Source organism: Lithobates pipiens, unplaced genomic scaffold (assembly GCF_037356315.1).
Source record: "Lithobates pipiens isolate NorthernLeopardFrog02 unplaced genomic scaffold, aLitPip1_a1.2 Scaffold_8, whole genome shotgun sequence".
NCBI lineage: Eukaryota > Metazoa > Chordata > Amphibia > Anura > Ranidae > Lithobates > Lithobates pipiens.
In genome coordinates, this window is record NW_027507903.1 from 206,975,246 (window position 1) to 206,993,084 (window position 17,839).

Below are 17,839 nucleotides of genomic sequence, written 5' to 3' on the forward strand. Positions count from 1 at the left end.
CTTTGTTATTTGTCTGTCACTTTATTTGGATGCTTACAATACAGCCCCTTGTCCCTATTGGTAATTTTGCAATCCACAAATGGAGATTTGTCACAGCTCTCCTGCAAGTTTCAGGCATACCTCATCAGTGACTTTCCATATTTCTTCATCGCTGTAGTTTCCATAAGGGTCCAGATTTTTTCGGATAGTCCCTGAGAATATGAACACTTTCTGTGTGGGGACAAACATAAACACAATGAATTTCCAGCAATACTTTTTTTTTTTACAAAACTCTATGAAACATATGAAAAGGTATACAGGAGAGTGGATAAAACAAAACACTTTACTTCCTTATACAGCTTGTGTAAGTTTGAGCCAACATTTCATACAATAAACCGGACCGGTTTCCTCCTCGGCTTAAAAGGAAGTAATTGTTAAGTGCCCAGGTATAAATGGCATCCATTTATAAATTAATGGTGTGTCTTGCATAACTCTTTTCTTAAATAGGAGTCTTTCAGATTAATATTTATCATGATAGACATATCCAGCTTTCAGCCACTTACAGAAGAGCAACTTCACATGATCTCAGCTTTAACTAAATTAGTGCCCGAAACAAAGTTACATTTTACTAGAATAAACATATTTATGTATAGAGAATAACCTCCGGTGTACATTAATTCACGCTCCAGTTCTTTATTGGAGTTATCATATTTTAAAGTAGAATTCCAGCTAAAGCATTACTAGTCTTAAAAATGCAATTTCCGCCCTCCTAACACCTATACTAACTAAGCTGTGTAAAAAAATCAAAAAATCACTATACTTATTTTCAGCCAGCTATGATCTGGTCATGTTATTTGGCTCCCCTTGTGTCAGCCAGCAGTGGTTGCAGTAGAGAAGGTGCAACGACAATGGCTACACCATGAGAGCCTATCGGTGACGCCATTGGTCTGCTTTCAGAGCTTTTTCAGGCGCTCTCTCCATTCCCCTGCAGCTGTCACTGGCTGACACAGTGGATCCCATGATCGGGGCAGAGTGCGCTGAAAATAGGTAAGATTAGTTAGTATAGAATTTAAGAGGGGGAGAGGGGGAAGGGAGCATTTTTAGACTAGCTATTATTATTACTATTATTATTATACAGGATTTATATAGTGCCAACGGTTTGTGCAGTGCTTTACAAAGGAAGGGCAGACAGTACAATCACAATACAATTCATTACAAGAGGAATCAGAGGGCCCTGATCGTTAGAGCTTCCAATTTAAAAGGGAGGGCCAAGTGATGCAAAAGGTAATAACTGTATGAGAATGAGCTGAAGGAGAAACTAAAATGTTATTTGTTAGGTGAAAGCAGGACAGGTTTCTCTAAACAAATTGGTTTTCACGGATTACCTAAAAGTGGAAAGAGTAAGGCCCCATACACACTATCAGCTTTTCTGCCGAGTTTTCCCTTCAGATTTACCAAAACTATATAATATGAGGTCAAACCTTAGGAGTTTCAATTTGTATGCAATCACGCAGGCCCCTTGTACTACATGGTTTTGGTAAACCTGAAGGAAAAAAACATCAGAAAATCTGATAGTGTGTATGGGGCATTAGGCTTTAATTGGAATTCTACTCTTTTTGCACACATCCAAACTGCCGCTTTTACTGGCCTTTAAATACGCCTCTATGTTATCCTATGTGTCCATTCACACATTGGGGTTTACAAGCGTTTTTTAGAGGCAGAAAAGAAAACATCACTTCTGCATTCAGAAAAGCTGCACGTTTGCATTAATCTCTTTCCTTCTACCCCTTTGTAACTGTTTTTAACCCTTTGGGATATATAAAGTTTTTACTTCTTCAGTTAGAGGCGCCTTTTTTTCCTGTTTATTTCATTTCTAGTGCTGCCTTAAGTGTGTGAAGACTCCTTTCCATTTGTACATAGACTGATATCTGCTTGGTCCTGTTACTCAGAGCACCCTAAAGGCCCGTACACGCGATCGGACATTTGAAAACAAACATGCAAATTAGCTGTTTTAAGGCAACATCTGACCGTGTGTACGCTCCATTGGACAAACTTTTTCGGTTTTCATCAGACTTTTGTTGGCTTTGCAAACGGACAAACTTTTTGACAACATAAGTCCGATGGAGCAAAGTCCGATCGTGTGTACAGAAACCCATCAGACTTTACAAACAGCTCAGAACCAATGCAAAAGATCAGACAATACAGAAGTTGACCAAAGGTGGCGGTAAAGAGCAGAAAAACCATGTGATTTGGTGAAAGTTGGCTGAAAAAGTCCAATCGTGTGTATGCTTAACAAGTTCAGGGCCAACGCCCTTTGTACAAAAGTCTGCGGGAAAGTTTGTATGAAGTCTGATCTTGTGTATGAGGCTTTACACACACTTTTATCTGGACCTTTGCATTAATACATTCTAATGGCCAGAATAAATTAATATTCTAGCCCAATCAAATGCAATAATGCCAAATATGTGAATGTGTATGAACACACATACAAGACATGGCATTAGGTGTGTCCCCTGCCATGGAGCAAACACATCTAGGGGAGGAAAAATATTTTCTGTGTATGAGGTCAAAAGATAGGCTGGAAAAAAATTCTATTGCTCATTAAAGTCGTTCTAAAAGCATGAGGTTTTTACCTTAATGCATGCTTCGCATTAAAGTAAAAAAAGGTCCTTTATCAGCTCCCTCCTAGATACTTACCTGGGTCCTATCTTCATCCAGTGCTACTCTCTCTTCCTCTCTCTCACAGGCAGCAGAGGAAGCCATTGGCTCCTGCTGTTGTCAATCAAATCCTATGAGGATTTCTTAATGGAACCCAGCAGTATTTCAATTTCGTTCCCCAAACCTGGGCTGATCATAGGAAACCTTTAAAGGTGATACATCATTACTGTTCTTCCAACATGAGAAATGACATACAGTATATACATTTACATGCAACAATAAATAATATTGTGCATCACGTTCATGTTAATGATTCATAATTGCAAACACTCTGATCAAGGGGGAAGGTGAAAACAGAGATTTCATACTTTGTTGGAATAAATGAAACTGGTTCTAAAACAAATAAGGCAAGAATCACTGCTGAGAATGGATTTAATCTGACCTGAGAGTTATTTCACAGCATGATACATGCACAGAAACGTGCAGTCAACTAAGGACATTTCTCTACAGCCAATACCTGCATTGGTGGTGGAACTCCGCTTTAACATGTTACTAAACCCAGGACCGTGGTTTCACTACACCTGGTCTCCCAGAGTACACAGAACATGCAAATGCAAGCATTTTAGTAAATATAAACTGCTAAATACCTTTTCTCACGAGCAGTTAGAAAAGTCTTGTGACTTGTATCAGTGTCTGGGTAAAGCTTGCAGGAGGAGTTTTCATTCTCCCATGAATGTTCTATGAGGATGCAGGACCCCTGACCCTCTGTCTGGGCAGTGCTGATTGGCCCGGTGCTGATCACATGCAATCTCCCCAAAAAAAATAAGTCTCTAGCAATACACACCAATCTGAGCACGTACAGCCTGTTCCCTAATACTCCGTTCTATCAGGAGATGAATTGGAGTCAGTGCGGGAAGAGGAGGATTAGAGAGACAGGATCAAACAGCCTTTACACACAATGACCCCTTAGGTTCCACAGTGAGTATAATAAGCATGCTTAATGCCGTGTACACACGACCGGACTTTTCAACATCAAAAGTCTGACGGAATGATTCCGGCAGACCATTCGATCGTGTGTGGGCTGCAGCGGACTTTTGATTTGCAAAAGTCAGACAGACTTTAGAAATGGAACAAATTTTTCCGCCAGAACTCCGCCGGACCCAGTTCCTACCGAGAAATCCGCTCATGTGTATGCTAGTCCGACGGACAAAAACCGACGCTAGGGCAGCTATTGGCTACTGGCTATGAACTTCCTTAATCGAGTCCAGTCGTACGTCATCACGTTCCAATCCGTCGGACTTTGGTGTGATTGTGTGTGGCCAAGTCCGTTCATTCGGAAAGTCCGTCAGAACTCTGTCAGAACTCCGTCAGAACTCCGTCAAAAGTCTGTCGGACCTAGTCCCTCGAAAAGTCCGGTCGTGTGTACAGGGCATTACTGTATATACAGACTTATTTTACTGTTGTGGGTTTAGTAACACTTTAAGGCTAGCCATGCAAGCTCATAGGCTAAACAGCATGGACAGAGGATCTGCATTTACAGCTACAGTGCCTTGCAAAAGTATTCACCACCTTGGTTTTTTACCTATTTTGTTACATTACAGCCTTTAGATCAATATTTTTTTAATCTGAATTATATGTGACAGATCAGAACACAATAATCTAAGTTGACCTTTAGTTCAGAAATAAAAAAACTGATAATTGGCATGTGCGTATGTATTCACCCCCTTTGTTATGAAGCCCATAAAAAGCTCTGGGGCAACCAATTACCTTCAGAAGTCACATAATTAGTGAAATGATGTCCACCTGTGTGCAATCTAAGTGACACATGATCTGTCATTGCATATACACACCTTTTTGAAAGGCCCCAGAGGCTGCAACACCTAAGCAAGAGGCACCACTAACCAAACACTGCCATGAAGACCAAGGAACTCTCCAAACAAATAAGGGACAATGTTGTTGAGAAGTACAAGTCTGGGTTAGGTTATAAAAAAAATCCAAATCTTTGATGATCCCTCGGAGCACCATCAAATCTATCATAGCCAAATGGAAACATGACACAACAGAAAACCTGCCAAGAGACGGCTGCAAACCAAAACTCACAGACCGGGCAAGGAGGGCATTAATCAGAGAGGCAGAGCCTTTTGAATAAAACTATTCACCTCTCATGAATGGGTGGTGAAGCAGATAGAACAATACTTTTTTGACAACCAACTGCATAGTGATTTGTTGCTGAGCTGGGATGCCTTCAAGGCATGCCCAATGGGCACATTTATAGTTGAAATTGCCGCTATCAAACGAGATTCATCAGCCCTACTGCTGCAGGTTGAAGACCAGGTGAGACGGCTGGAGCTTACTTATGTTGTACACCCATCGGACTCCACGAGGGAGGCATGGATCTCGGCTCAGGATTCCCTGGACTGGGGGAGATCCTCTGCCACGGAATGAAAAAGGGTCTTTACCAAACAGCCATTCTATAAAGAGGGAGAAAAAACAGGCAGATTACTGGCGAGAATTGCCAGAGCTCAACAATCCTCCCCTGTCATAGGAGCAATATGCAACTCCTCGGGACGACCCGAACAAATAATAGAGGAACTGGCATCTTTTTATGTAGCACTGTATAGGTCATGCGACAATTACACAGATGAAGAGCTGCAGGACTATGTGGATGGGGTGGATCTCCCGACTCTGACTTGCAATGAGCGGGAGGAGCTGGAGGCTCTGCTTACAATAGACGAGCTGAGGGAGGCTGCAGCCTCCTTTCCTATTTGCAAGGCCCCAGAAGACGATAGGATTCCTATGGAGGTTTATACCCAATACAGAGAGGTGCTCCTACCTAAGTTACGCAAGGTTTTTAACTCCTCTTTTAAGTCAGGAAAGCTGCCCACTACTAAGACTAATGCAAAATATCATACTACTACTTAAAACAGGCAAGGACCCACTAGACCCCAGCTCCTATAGGCCCATCTCGCTACTACAGAGCGACGTTAAAATCCTGCACAAAGTACTGGCCATGAGAATTAATAAAATAATCCGATCCATTGTCCAATTACACCAGACCAAAAGGTATCCCAACTATACATTGTACTGAGAGTTCACTATACTCCTGTAAAATGATACAAAATGGGTAGAATACACGACCCACTCTGCGGTAGATGCAGGGTGATACCTGGGGATCTGATTCACCTCATCTGGCGCTGCCCAAAGCTCCATAGATACTGGACAGAGATTCTGGCCACACTGAATCAGGTGTTCTAGACCAATGTCCCCCTTGAACCACTAAACTGCCTACTGGGTTTCCTGGAGGGGGAGAACTGCCTTCACCAGGGCACTGTTTCAGGCACGGAAAACAATTTTATTAGGCTGGGAATCAGCCACGCCACCGAAAACTAAAACGTGGATACAAAATATGGGTAAAACGCTCATAATGGAGAAATATATATACCAGCATAGAGGGAACCCTGGTAAATTTGACAAACTGTGGGGAGCATGGCTTAACACACCAGGACTAGTCCAACGGAGTTGGTACATATGAGACTGCTCAGAGGGGTGTAGGCACAGCAAGACTCTGACATCTAGATAGATAGTGAAATAGCATCACAAGTAAGAACGGGGTTGCAGCCAGCATGGTGTTGACAGTAATGGGTGATTGCATGGCACAGAGTGTGACAAATCCAAAGGCGCTATGAACAGAAACCAATTTTATTTGTTAACAAATGTACATATAGATGGTAAGCTGAAAAATGTATGACCTGAAAATGTATGGAGTTTCATATTGGAATGTACTGTTTGTTTTGTGAGCAATAAAAACCTTTTTTGATAAAAAAAAATAAAAAATCAGAGAGGCAGCACAGAGACCTAAGGTAACCCTGGAGGAGCTGCAGAGTTCCACAGCAGAGACTGAAGTATCTGTACATAGGATGAAAATAAGCCGTACGCTCCACAGAATTGGGCTTTATGGCAGGGTGGCCAGACGAAAGCCATTACTTTCAGCAGAGACTCACAAAATGTATGGAGGAAGGTGCTCTGGTCTGATGAGACTAAAATTGAATGTTTTGGTCATCAAAGAAAATGCTATGTCTGGCGCAAAACCAACACATCACATCACCAAAATAACACCATCCCCACAGTGAAACATGGTGGTGGCAGCATCATGCTGTGGGGATGTTTTTTCAGCAGTGGGACTGGGAAACTGGTCAGAGTTGAGGGGAAGGTGGATGGTGCTAAATACAGGGATGTTCTTGAGCAAAACCTGTACCACTCTGTGTGAGATTTGAGGCTAGGACGGAGGTTCACCTTCCAGCAGGACAATGACCTCAAACACACTGCTAAAGCTACACTTGAGTGGTTTAAGGGGAAACATGTAAATACGTTGGAATGGCCTAGTTAAAGCCCAGACCTCAATCCAATAGAAAATCTGGGGTCAGACTTAAACATTGCTCTTAACAAGCACAAATCATCTGGAACTGTAGCAGTTTTGCAAGGAGGAATGGGCAAAAATCCCAGTGGTAAGATGTGGCAAGCGCATAGAGACTTATCCAAAGTGACTTGGAGCTGTGATAGCCGCAAAAGGTGGCTCTACAAAGTATTGACTTTAGGGAGGTGAATAGTTATGCACATTTACTTTTTCTGTTATTTTTTCCAATTTGTTGTTTGCTTCACAATAAAAAAATAAATAAATAAATCTTTAAAGTTGTGGGCATGTTCTGTAAATTAAATGATGCAAATCCTCAAACAATCCATGTTAATTCCAGGTTGTGAGGCAACAAAACACGAAAAATGCCAGGGGGGGGGGGGGGGGGGGTGAATACATTTGCAATGCACTGTAGTTTATTCAAGGAGCTGCTTTAATACCCAATCAGTGACAGCATCTGAAACTATGCAGTACCTCCGAAAACATTTTTTTTTTCTTTTGTAGCAAAGGAAAGAGGAGTATGTGAAGCTGGGCAGGGCATCAGGTTCATCTACTTCAGAATGAGAGACAATATGACTAAGGAAATATTTTATATATTGCTAAATTTCTGACTTAAGTATCCAAACAACATCTTGCATTATCTTCAACTGCTGAATATGTTCCAGAATAGTGGCTGCAGATTAAGAGAGGAGAACAGGAGCGTTTGTATAATAGTGTTTGCTCTTAATGATGTTTAATCTAATGAAAGGGCTATTCTGTTTTGTGCAACACAACATAAAATAATATAAACCGAGCAAACCAGTCTTGTGCACAAGGCTGAGAGAATTTACCCACAGCCTGGTCCATCTACGATCAACAAAGGTTATGTTTAAAGCTAAACTCTAGGAAAACTGCTAAATAGACAGGTGTAAAAATATTAATATAAAATAGCTGTATTATCTGCAAAGGCATTCTGTATTTCTGTCCAACCTATCAGGTGTGGTTCTCACACAGAATGCAGAGGCCAGGAGTGGTTATGTGCAGGGGTCCATACTGTATGACACACAGGGCAGGGGCCACAATTATGTAATGCAGAGAGTGCACGGGTCAGAAGTAGATAACCCAAGGCCTATGTACACAGTGTACAGAGTACAACCAAACATTACCCCCTTCTCTCAGTACAAATCCCCTCCCCAAACACATGTCTGATACAGTACAGGTCCCCCACAACATCCCACATCCCCCACCCAATACAGATTTTTCCCACAGTCCTAAACCCCCACAGCATAGTCCCCAACTTCAAGCTCACCACCTCAGTAATGATCCCTCCAGAACAGCCCCCCCCCCCACTCCTCCCAGTCCAACCCCTCAGTACAGACCTCCCTACCAGCCACTTATCAGTATAGACTCCGATACAAACCTCCTCCTTAGTACAGACACCCAGCCAATGATGGGCTTTCCATTGATCACCAACACAGGTATTTTTTGCTTGCACTGACCATCAACACAGGGGCAATTTTTTTTTTCATTCTATCCACCAACACAGAGGTATTTGTCTACTCCAACTATAACTGCTGATACATGGGCATTTTGTACTCTCACTGTCCACTTTTTATACCGCCTGGGCACATGTAGGCCCATTAAGAATCTGAATAGCAGTAAACTGACCAATTGTTTGAAAAGTTTAAGGACTTCTAGGCTATATTCCAGATTTACAAAAGTATAGCTTTGTCTTTAAAATCTACTTTTTGGGGGGCTTTTAAGGAAGAAAACAAGTATATAATAAAGACGATAATAGAAATGAATACAATAATAAAAATTGTGTACATGAAAAAAATTATATAGCTTCTTTTCAAATAACATTATTTTTTTTTATTTTTCTTAAACTGCAGCCAAGAAAAAAACTTGACTGCTACTTTATTCTCTAGTCTGCAGAAGAAAAATCAAACAAGAATTCAATGGTTGGTATATACAAGAGCATCACCTCCTTTTATCCTTAGTTCTATTAATGAGTCCTATTGCCTCACTGATATATTAATCAGACAGTTAGTTATAGTTTGTTAGTATTTAAAGAATTGCACAATTAACTCATGGATACAAATTATTTGCAGCTAGATCTTGCACCAGTCCTTCTTTTTGATGCTAACAAACAACATGCTGTTTATTGAGGAAAATCTATTCCATAATATACGTTTTCCTGTTGTGTAGGCAGATGAATCGACCTTGTTTTATTTACATGAAAATCTTTACGCAAAGACAAAAACACTGTACCATTCCGTTTAGTCATTTAAAAGCATGTTGGAAAAATGTTCTCATAAGTGTAGCCTAGGTGCAAGCTCAATGGATATCTAGACATAGCCTGGGACTGTGCTCATGAATAAATGTTGTCATTTTAGATAATGCGTGCTTAAAAATATCAGTTTCCTAGTGTAAAAATATTGTGAACAATAGAAAACCACCATCAATTAATGAGCTTGTAATATTCAAAAAGTATGCTTTTAGATTATAAGCTCTAACGAGCAGGGCCCTCTGATTCCTCCTGTATTGAATTATATTGTAACTGTACTGTCTGCCCTCATGTTGTAAAGCACTGCACAAAGTGTTGGTGCTATATAAATCCTGTATTATAATAATTATGTCACCAATTAGATGGTATAGATGACTATTTATGGCCCCATTAAACCTTTGTGAGAGTTATGTAATATGTTTTCATATGTTGAATTGTATTGCATTAGGGCAGCCCATTCAATCTGAAGGAACTCTCAACACACCTTAATAAAACATACCTGTACTAAACAACTGAATTATTGTGTACTATAGTGCAGGTGTATTTGTTTTTTCTTTATTTTTGCAGGGGGGTGCCAACAAATCCCTAAGCAAACAATATATAACAAACACGTTCAATGGTATATGTGCTCCTGCTCCTGACGATGCTGACTGACGGCGAAATGCATTGGGAAGAGCATGACTTCATCATGTCCGCCAAGTGGTGGAGGTGTGGCGTTTAGTGATGGACGAACTTCCGACGGGACGTTTCGCGAACGCGAAATGCGAACGGACCCAAACGTTCGCGAAACAGAACGTTCGCCGCGGGCCCCATTGACTTCAATGGGAGGCGAACTTTGCAAACCTTCATGTCGAATTTGCGGCCACGTGGTAATTATTAGGGGGTAAAACGTAGTCCCACCATCTGGACAATGACATAATACATGTATGAGGTGAATTTGGGATCGATAACTACAAGCATTTTTATTTTATTTGGGAAATTGTTCTAACAATTCAGGACTATGGAGCTAATGAAGGCAATGGAGGAGAGGGAAGGTCAGGGACCAGGGTAGGCAAAGAAGAGGGTGCAGGAGATGATCACCAGCAGCGTGACATACCGGAATGACACATGCACCGTGATAGAGGCATCTGACAGCAGCACCGTAATACAGAGCACTGACAGCAGCACCGTGACATACAGCGCTGACAGCAGCACCGTGACATACAGCGCTGACAGCAGCACCGTGACATACAGCGCTGACAGCAGCACCGTGACATACAGCGCTGACAGCAGCACCGTGACATACAGCGCTGACAGCAGCACCGTAAGCAGCCCCAGGAGGAAGTCAGCACAGCACAGGGATGGTGTGATCCCCTCATAATAAGAACCCCCAGGAGGAAGTCAGCACAGCACAGGGATAGTGTGATCCCTTCATAATAAGAACCCCCAGGAGGAAGTCAGCACAGCACAGGGATATCATAAGCAGCCCCAGTAGAAATATGACACCGCTCAACCTCTTCAAAGAGGAGGGTAGTGTGCTTTTTTGGGTCAAGGAAGTGAGCCAAATGAATTAAGAAGGTCTGTGTGCTTGATTAAAAAAATAGTTTATAGACATATACATGGTCTACTGGTCACATGTGTTGAATTCCTCCGAGATCCATGCCTCATTCATTTTTAGAAATGTGAGGTAGTTAACACTGTGGTGAGCTAGGCGAGTACGCTTATCGGTCACAATCCCCCCTGCTGCGCTGAACGTCCTTTCGGACAGGACACTGGATGAGGGGCAAGCCAACAGTTCGATTGCAAATTGGGCAAGCTCTGGCCAGAGGTCAAGCCTGCCCACCCAGTAGTCTAGGGGTTCATCACTCCTCAGAGCGTCCACATCGGCCGTTAACCCAATGTAGTCGGACACCTGACGGTCTAGGCGTTCCCTGATGCTGGATCCGGATGACACCTGTCGATGGGTCGGCTGAAAGAATGACCTCATATCCGAAGTCACCAACACATCTTCAAACCGGCCTCTTCTTGCAGGCGCTGTTGGATTGGTACCCGCAAATCCTTCTCTGGGAGTGGGAATTGCTCCTCTGCCAGCGCACGCAAAAGCAGAATGCAGCATTTCTCGAAGCAAGGCCTGGAAGTGCTGCATTCTGACAGCCCTCTGCGACGGCGGTAACATTTCCGCCATTTTGTGTTTGTACCGGGGGTCTAAGTACGTTGCCACCCAGTACTGGTCCTTGACCCTCATGCTTTTTATACGGGGGTCCCTATTAAAACACTGGAGCATGAAGGCCCCCATTTGCACTAAAGTGGAAGCGGTGTGGTGGCCTGGCTCCTGCTCATCATCCAGGATAATGTCGTCCTCTTCATTCTCCTCTCCCCATCCACGCACAACAGGGATCCCAGAAAGGTTTAAAGCATGCTCTTCTTGCTCCTGCTCATCCGCCCCGGCACCATCCTCCTCTGACTCCTCATCAGACTCCTGTTGTTGACTTGTCTCAGATAGAGTAGCCCCCCCTGGGAATTCATCCAGCATTGCGACTTCCTCATCTTCCCGCTCCTGCTCCTCCACAGCCTGATCAATGACACGACGCAATGCACGCTCCAGAAAGAAGGCATAAGGTACCATGTCACTGATGGCGCCATGGCTGCGACTGACCAGTTTGGTGATCTCCTCAAATGGCCGCAGAAGTCTGCATGTGTCGCGCATGAGCAGCCACTGGCGCGGTGAAAAAAAACCCAGCTCCCCAGAACCGTTTCTTTCGCAGAGTTCATACAGGTAGACGTTAACTGCACGTTTCTGCTGGAGCAGCCTATCAAGCATATAGAAGGTTGAGTTCCATCGCGTCGGGCAATCGCAAATAAGACGTCTGACCGGCAGATGGTGTCGCCGCTGAATGTCAGCAAGGCGAGCCATGGCCGTGTAAGATCTTCTGAAATGGGCCGAGATTTTCCTTGCCTGCCGCAAGATGTCCTGGACCCCAGGGTATTTGACAAGGAATCGCTGCACGACCAAGTTTAAGACGTGTGCCATGCACGGCACGTGCGTGATTTTGCCCTGTTTCAATGCGCTAAGCAGATTGGCACCGTTGTCACACACCACTTTACCAACTGTCAAATTGAGCGGTGTTAGCCACTCATCTGCCTGTGAACGCAAAGCTGAAAGGAGTGCCGGGCCAGTGTGGCTCTTTGCTTCCAGGCACAACAGACGCAGCACGGCATGGCAACGTCTCACCTGGCATGTGGAATAGGTTCTGGGGAGCTTGGGCGGTGCAGTGGAAGAGACGCTAGCAGCGGAAAAGGAGGAGGCAGCTGAGGAGGAGAGGGAGGAGGATGGAGTAGGAGGAGGAGAAGAAGAGTCAGGCCTGCATGCAATCCGTGGCGGTAAAACCAAATCTACACGGGTGCCACGGGTTACATGCTTGACGGCCGTCAGAAGGTTCACCCAGTGGGCAGTAAAACTGATATACCTTCCCTGCCCGTGTTTGCTAGACCACGTGTCTGTGGTCAGATGTATCTTGGCACCGACACTGTGTGCCAGAGATACATTCACTTGCCGCTGAACATGGCCATATAGCTCTGGGATGCCCTTCTCTGAGAAATACTTCCTTCCTGGGACCTTCCATTGTGGTGTTCCAATGGCCACAAATTTGCGAAAGGCCTCCGAGTCCACCAGTTTATATGGCAGTAGTTGGCGGGCTATGAGTTCTGACAAGCCAGCCGCCAACCGTTGGGCAAGAGGGTTATCCGGCATCATCATTTTTTTACGCTCAAACATTAGGCCCACGGAAGCCTGCCTTTTTGCAGAAAAATGTGAGCTTGGCGTGATGGAAGGTGGAGTGGAGGACAATTGTGAGGAGAGAGGAGAAGGAGAAGTAGAAGACGAGGCTGGACGGTGAGAGCCTGCAGTGTGGCTTTGTGTGTTCCGTTGCTCCCACTGGGCTCGGTGATGGCTGCTCATGTGCCTTCTTAAGGCGGTCGTCCCTAGGTGAGTATTGGGCTTACCGCGACTAACGCGTTGACTGCAAAGATTGCAGATGGCAACGCTATTGTCAGCAGCGGACACGTTAAAAAAAGCCCACACTGCGGAGCCATGTGCCGGTGTCCTGGGAGCGCCAGATGTGACCGTACATGGTCGATGACTCGCTCCTGATACATTTGCAGTCTGCTTTGTCCCTGCTGTGCAATGTAAGTCATTGCTGCTTCTCCTCCCTATCTGCTGGTCCATATCTCCCTCTGAACTCCCCTCCTCTTCCTCTCTTGTGGGCACCCACGTGACATCACTAGACACGTCATCATCAACGTCACCTTCCCCACCGCTATAAGTAGAGATCTCGGAGTAGGCAGCAACACCGGGGACCAACCTCCTCCTTGGGCTGATCTGGGTACTGGCGTCAGACTGCTGAGTAGCGCTTGTTGCTACCTCCTCTTCCTGATCCAATACCAAGAGTGGCTGCGCATCAGAAATGTCCTCTTGATATGGATCGGAAAATAATTCCAGTGACTCAAGCGGAAGGTATGTGGTGGTGGTGGTGGTGGTCGTGTTGTTGGTGGTAGTGTCTTTGGGGGTGCACATAGCAGAGAGTGAAGAAGAGGGTGCAGATCGAGAGGATGAGGAGGGTGCAGAAGAGTAAGGCTGAGCGAGCCACTCAACCAAGTCTGGTGCATCCTTTAAAGTAATTGAACGCACCTTCTGCAACTTCCCACTTTGGCTCAAGCCTGTTGCTCCTGCCCTACCCCTACCACCCCTGCGGAAGGGCCTGCCTCTTCCTCTGCATGTCATTTTTTAAATGACCCTGTGACAAAACTCTTAGTCCCTATACCGCTGAAGGACTGCTGCAGTATAGGTGAGCGGTCAGCAGTGGTGCACGTCAACCCTATCTATTGTGGACCTATAGCGGTCCTTACAGAACAGCAGACTGTACCGCACTCAAGCCTATGTACCGTAGCACCCTATACCAAGTTACCAGTCCTTATAAGAACTTTTGTGGACCAAGCAGGTTGTGTATTAGTGTTTAGCAGACTGTACGTCAGTCCCTATACCGCTGAAGGACTGCTGCAGTATAGGGCAGCGGTCAGCAGTGGTGCACGTCAACCCTATCTATTGTGGACCGATAGCGGTCCTTACAGAACAGCAGACTGTACCGCACTCAAGCCTATGTACCGTAGCACCCTATACCAAGTTACCAGTCCTTATAAGAACTTTTGTGGAACAAGCAGGTTGTGTGTTAGTGATTAGCAGACTGTACGTCAGTCCCTATACCGCTGAAGGACTGCTGCAGTATAGGGCAGCGGTCAGCAGTGGTGCACGTCAACCCTATCTATTGTGGACCGATAGCGGTCCTTACAGAACAGCAGACTGTACCGCACTCAAGCCTATGTACCGTAGCACCCTATACCAAGTTACCAGTCCTTATAAGAACTTTTGTGGAACAAGCAGGTTGTGTGTTAGTGATTAGCAGACTGTACGTCAGTCCCTATACCGCTGAAGGACTGCTGCAGTATAGGGCAGCGGTCAGCAGTGGTGCACGTCAACCCTATCTATTGTGGACCGATAGCGGTCCTTACAGAACAGCAGACTGTACCGCACTCAAGCCTATGTACCGTAGCACCCTATACCAAGTTACCAGTCCTTATAAGAACTTTTGTGGAACAAGCAGGTTGTGTGTTAGTGATTAGCAGACTGTACGTCAGTCCCTATACCGCTGAAGGACTGCTGCAGTATAGGTGAGCGGTCAGCAGTGGTGCACGTCAACCCTATCTATTGTGGACCTATAGCGGTCCTTACAGAACAGCAGACTGTACCGCACTCAAGCCTATGTACCGTAGCACCCTATACCAAGTTACCAGTCCTTATAAGAACTTTTGTGGAACAAGCAGGTTGTGTGTTAGTGATTAGCAGACTGTACGTCAGTCCCTATACCGCTGAAGGACTGCTGCAGTATAGGGCAGCGGTCAGCAGTGGTGCACGTCAACCCTATCTATTGTGGACCGATAGCGGTCCTTACAGAACAGCAGACTGTACCGCACTCAAGCCTATGTACCGTAGCACCCTATACCAAGTTACCAGTCCTTATAAGAACTTTTGTGGACCAAGCAGGTTGTGTATTAGTGTTTAGCAGACTGTACGTCAGTCCCTATACCGCTGAAGGACTGCTGCAGTATAGGGCAGCGGTCAGCAGTGGTGCACGTCAACCCTATCTATTGTGGACCGATAGCGGTCCTTACAGAACAGCAGACTGTACCGCACTCAAGCCTATGTACCGTAGCACCCTATACCAAGTTACCAGTCCTTATAAGAACTTTTGTGGAACAAGCAGGTTGTGTGTTAGTGATTAGCAGACTGTACGTCAGTCCCTATACCGCTGAAGGACTGCTGCAGTATAGGGCAGCGGTCAGCAGTGGTGCACGTCAACCCTATCTATTGTGGACCGATAGCGGTCCTTACAGAACAGCAGACTGTACCGCACTCAAGCCTATGTACCGTAGCACCCTATACCAAGTTACCAGTCCTTATAAGAACTTTTGTGGAACAAGCAGGTTGTGTGTTAGTGATTAGCAGACTGTACGTCAGTCCCTATACCGCTGAAGGACTGCTGCAGTATAGGTGAGCGGTCAGCAGTGGTGCACGTCAACCCTATCTATTGTGGACCTATAGCGGTCCTTACAGAACAGCAGACTGTACCGCACTCAAGCCTATGTACCGTAGCACCCTATACCAAGTTACCAGTCCTTATAAGAACTTTTGTGGACCAAGCAGGTTGTGTATTAGTGTTTAGCAGACTGTACGTCAGTCCCTATACCGCTGAAGGACTGCTGCAGTATAGGGCAGCGGTCAGCAGTGGTGCACGTCAACCCTATCTATTGTGGACCGATAGCGGTCCTTACAGAACAGCAGACTGTACCGCACTCAAGCCTATGTACCGTAGCACCCTATACCAAGTTACCAGTCCTTATAAGAACTTTTGTGGAACAAGCAGGTTGTGTGTTAGTGATTAGCAGACTGTACGTCAGTCCCTATACCGCTGAAGGACTGCTGCAGTATAGGTGAGCGGTCAGCAGTGGTGCACGTCAACCCTATCTATTGTGGACCTATAGCGGTCCTTACAGAACAGCAGACTGTACCGCACTCAAGCCTATGTACCGTAGCACCCTATACCAAGTTACCAGTCCTTATAAGAACTTTTGTGGAACAAGCAGGTTGTGTGTTAGTGATTAGCAGACTGTACGTCAGTCCCTATACCGCTGAAGGACTGCTGCAGTATAGGGCAGCGGTCAGCAGTGGTGCACGTCAACCCTATCTATTGTGGACCGATAGCGGTCCTTACAGAACAGCAGACTGTACCGCACTCAAGCCTATGTACCGTAGCACCCTATACCAAGTTACCAGTCCTTATAAGAACTTTTGTGGACCAAGCAGGTTGTGTATTAGTGTTTAGCAGACTGTACGTCAGTCCCTATACCGCTGAAGGACTGCTGCAGTATAGGGCAGCGGTCAGCAGTGGTGCACGTCAACCCTATCTATTGTGGACCGATAGCGGTCCTTACAGAACAGCAGACTGTACCGCACTCAAGCCTATGTACCGTAGCACCCTATACCAAGTTACCAGTCCTTATAAGAACTTTTGTGGACCAAGCAGGTTGTGTATTAGTGTTTAGCAGACTGTACGTCAGTCCCTATACCGCTGAAGGACTGCTGCAGTATAGGGCAGCGGTCAGCAGTGGTGCACGTCAACCCTATCTATTGTGGACCGATAGCGGTCCTTACAGAACAGCAGACTGTACCGCACTCAAGCCTATGTACCGTAGCACCCTATACCAAGTTACCAGTCCTTATAAGAACTTTTGTGGAACAAGTGAGTTGTGAATGTTTAGCAGACTGCAGCAGAAGGGCAGCAGTCAAGTATAATATCCTTTCTATATTTGGAAGAAAGAATATTATACATGTACAAGCCTATTACTGTACCACTGATACCAGTCCTGAAAAGAACCTTTGTGGAACTAATAATAACAGCAAGTCTTTAAAATTACCCTCACTGCCTGACAACACTGCTTCCTTCCTGTCCCTATACAAATTGGCAAAAAAAGAGAACGATTAGTGGTTACTGGAACAGCTCTTTTGTGGACCTTGATAGTAACAGCTAATGATGATGATGATGATGATGATGATGAAAGACTAATCTGGCTGTCCCTGTAGCATACACCGTCCTTTCCCTTTCTCTAAACTAACAAAAGACACTCAGGCTGCTGCAAGAATCAGCAGCACAGCAAACCTATCAACACCTAACACCTATACCAGTCCTGAAAAGAACTTTTGTGTACCAAATAGCTAGTGGTTTATCTCTCCCTACTCCACACAGGAACCTGTCCCTATCGTAACAGAAGAAAGAATGTAAAATGGCCACCGGATCGGGTGTATTTATAGGTTAGGGGGAATGTACAAGTGTCCATGTGCTGTCATGTCTCAATTGGCTGTCCTGTATCACATGAAAGACGTGTCACCAAAGGTTAAAGTTCTTGTATACATTAAACACGTAAGTCCGCCGCGG

General features: G+C 45.0%; 1 protein-coding gene across 1 annotated transcript in view; it reads right to left on the minus strand.

The window, feature by feature from the left end:
- Positions 1-17,839, minus strand: part of CFTR (CF transmembrane conductance regulator) — a 275,425-nt gene that overhangs the window by 18,209 nt on the left and 239,377 nt on the right. The window contains exon 24 of the mRNA XM_077472949.1: positions 121-210. Coding sequence (XP_077329075.1) covers positions 121-210 — 90 coding nt within the window. The remainder of the gene's footprint in view (positions 1-120; positions 211-17,839) is intronic.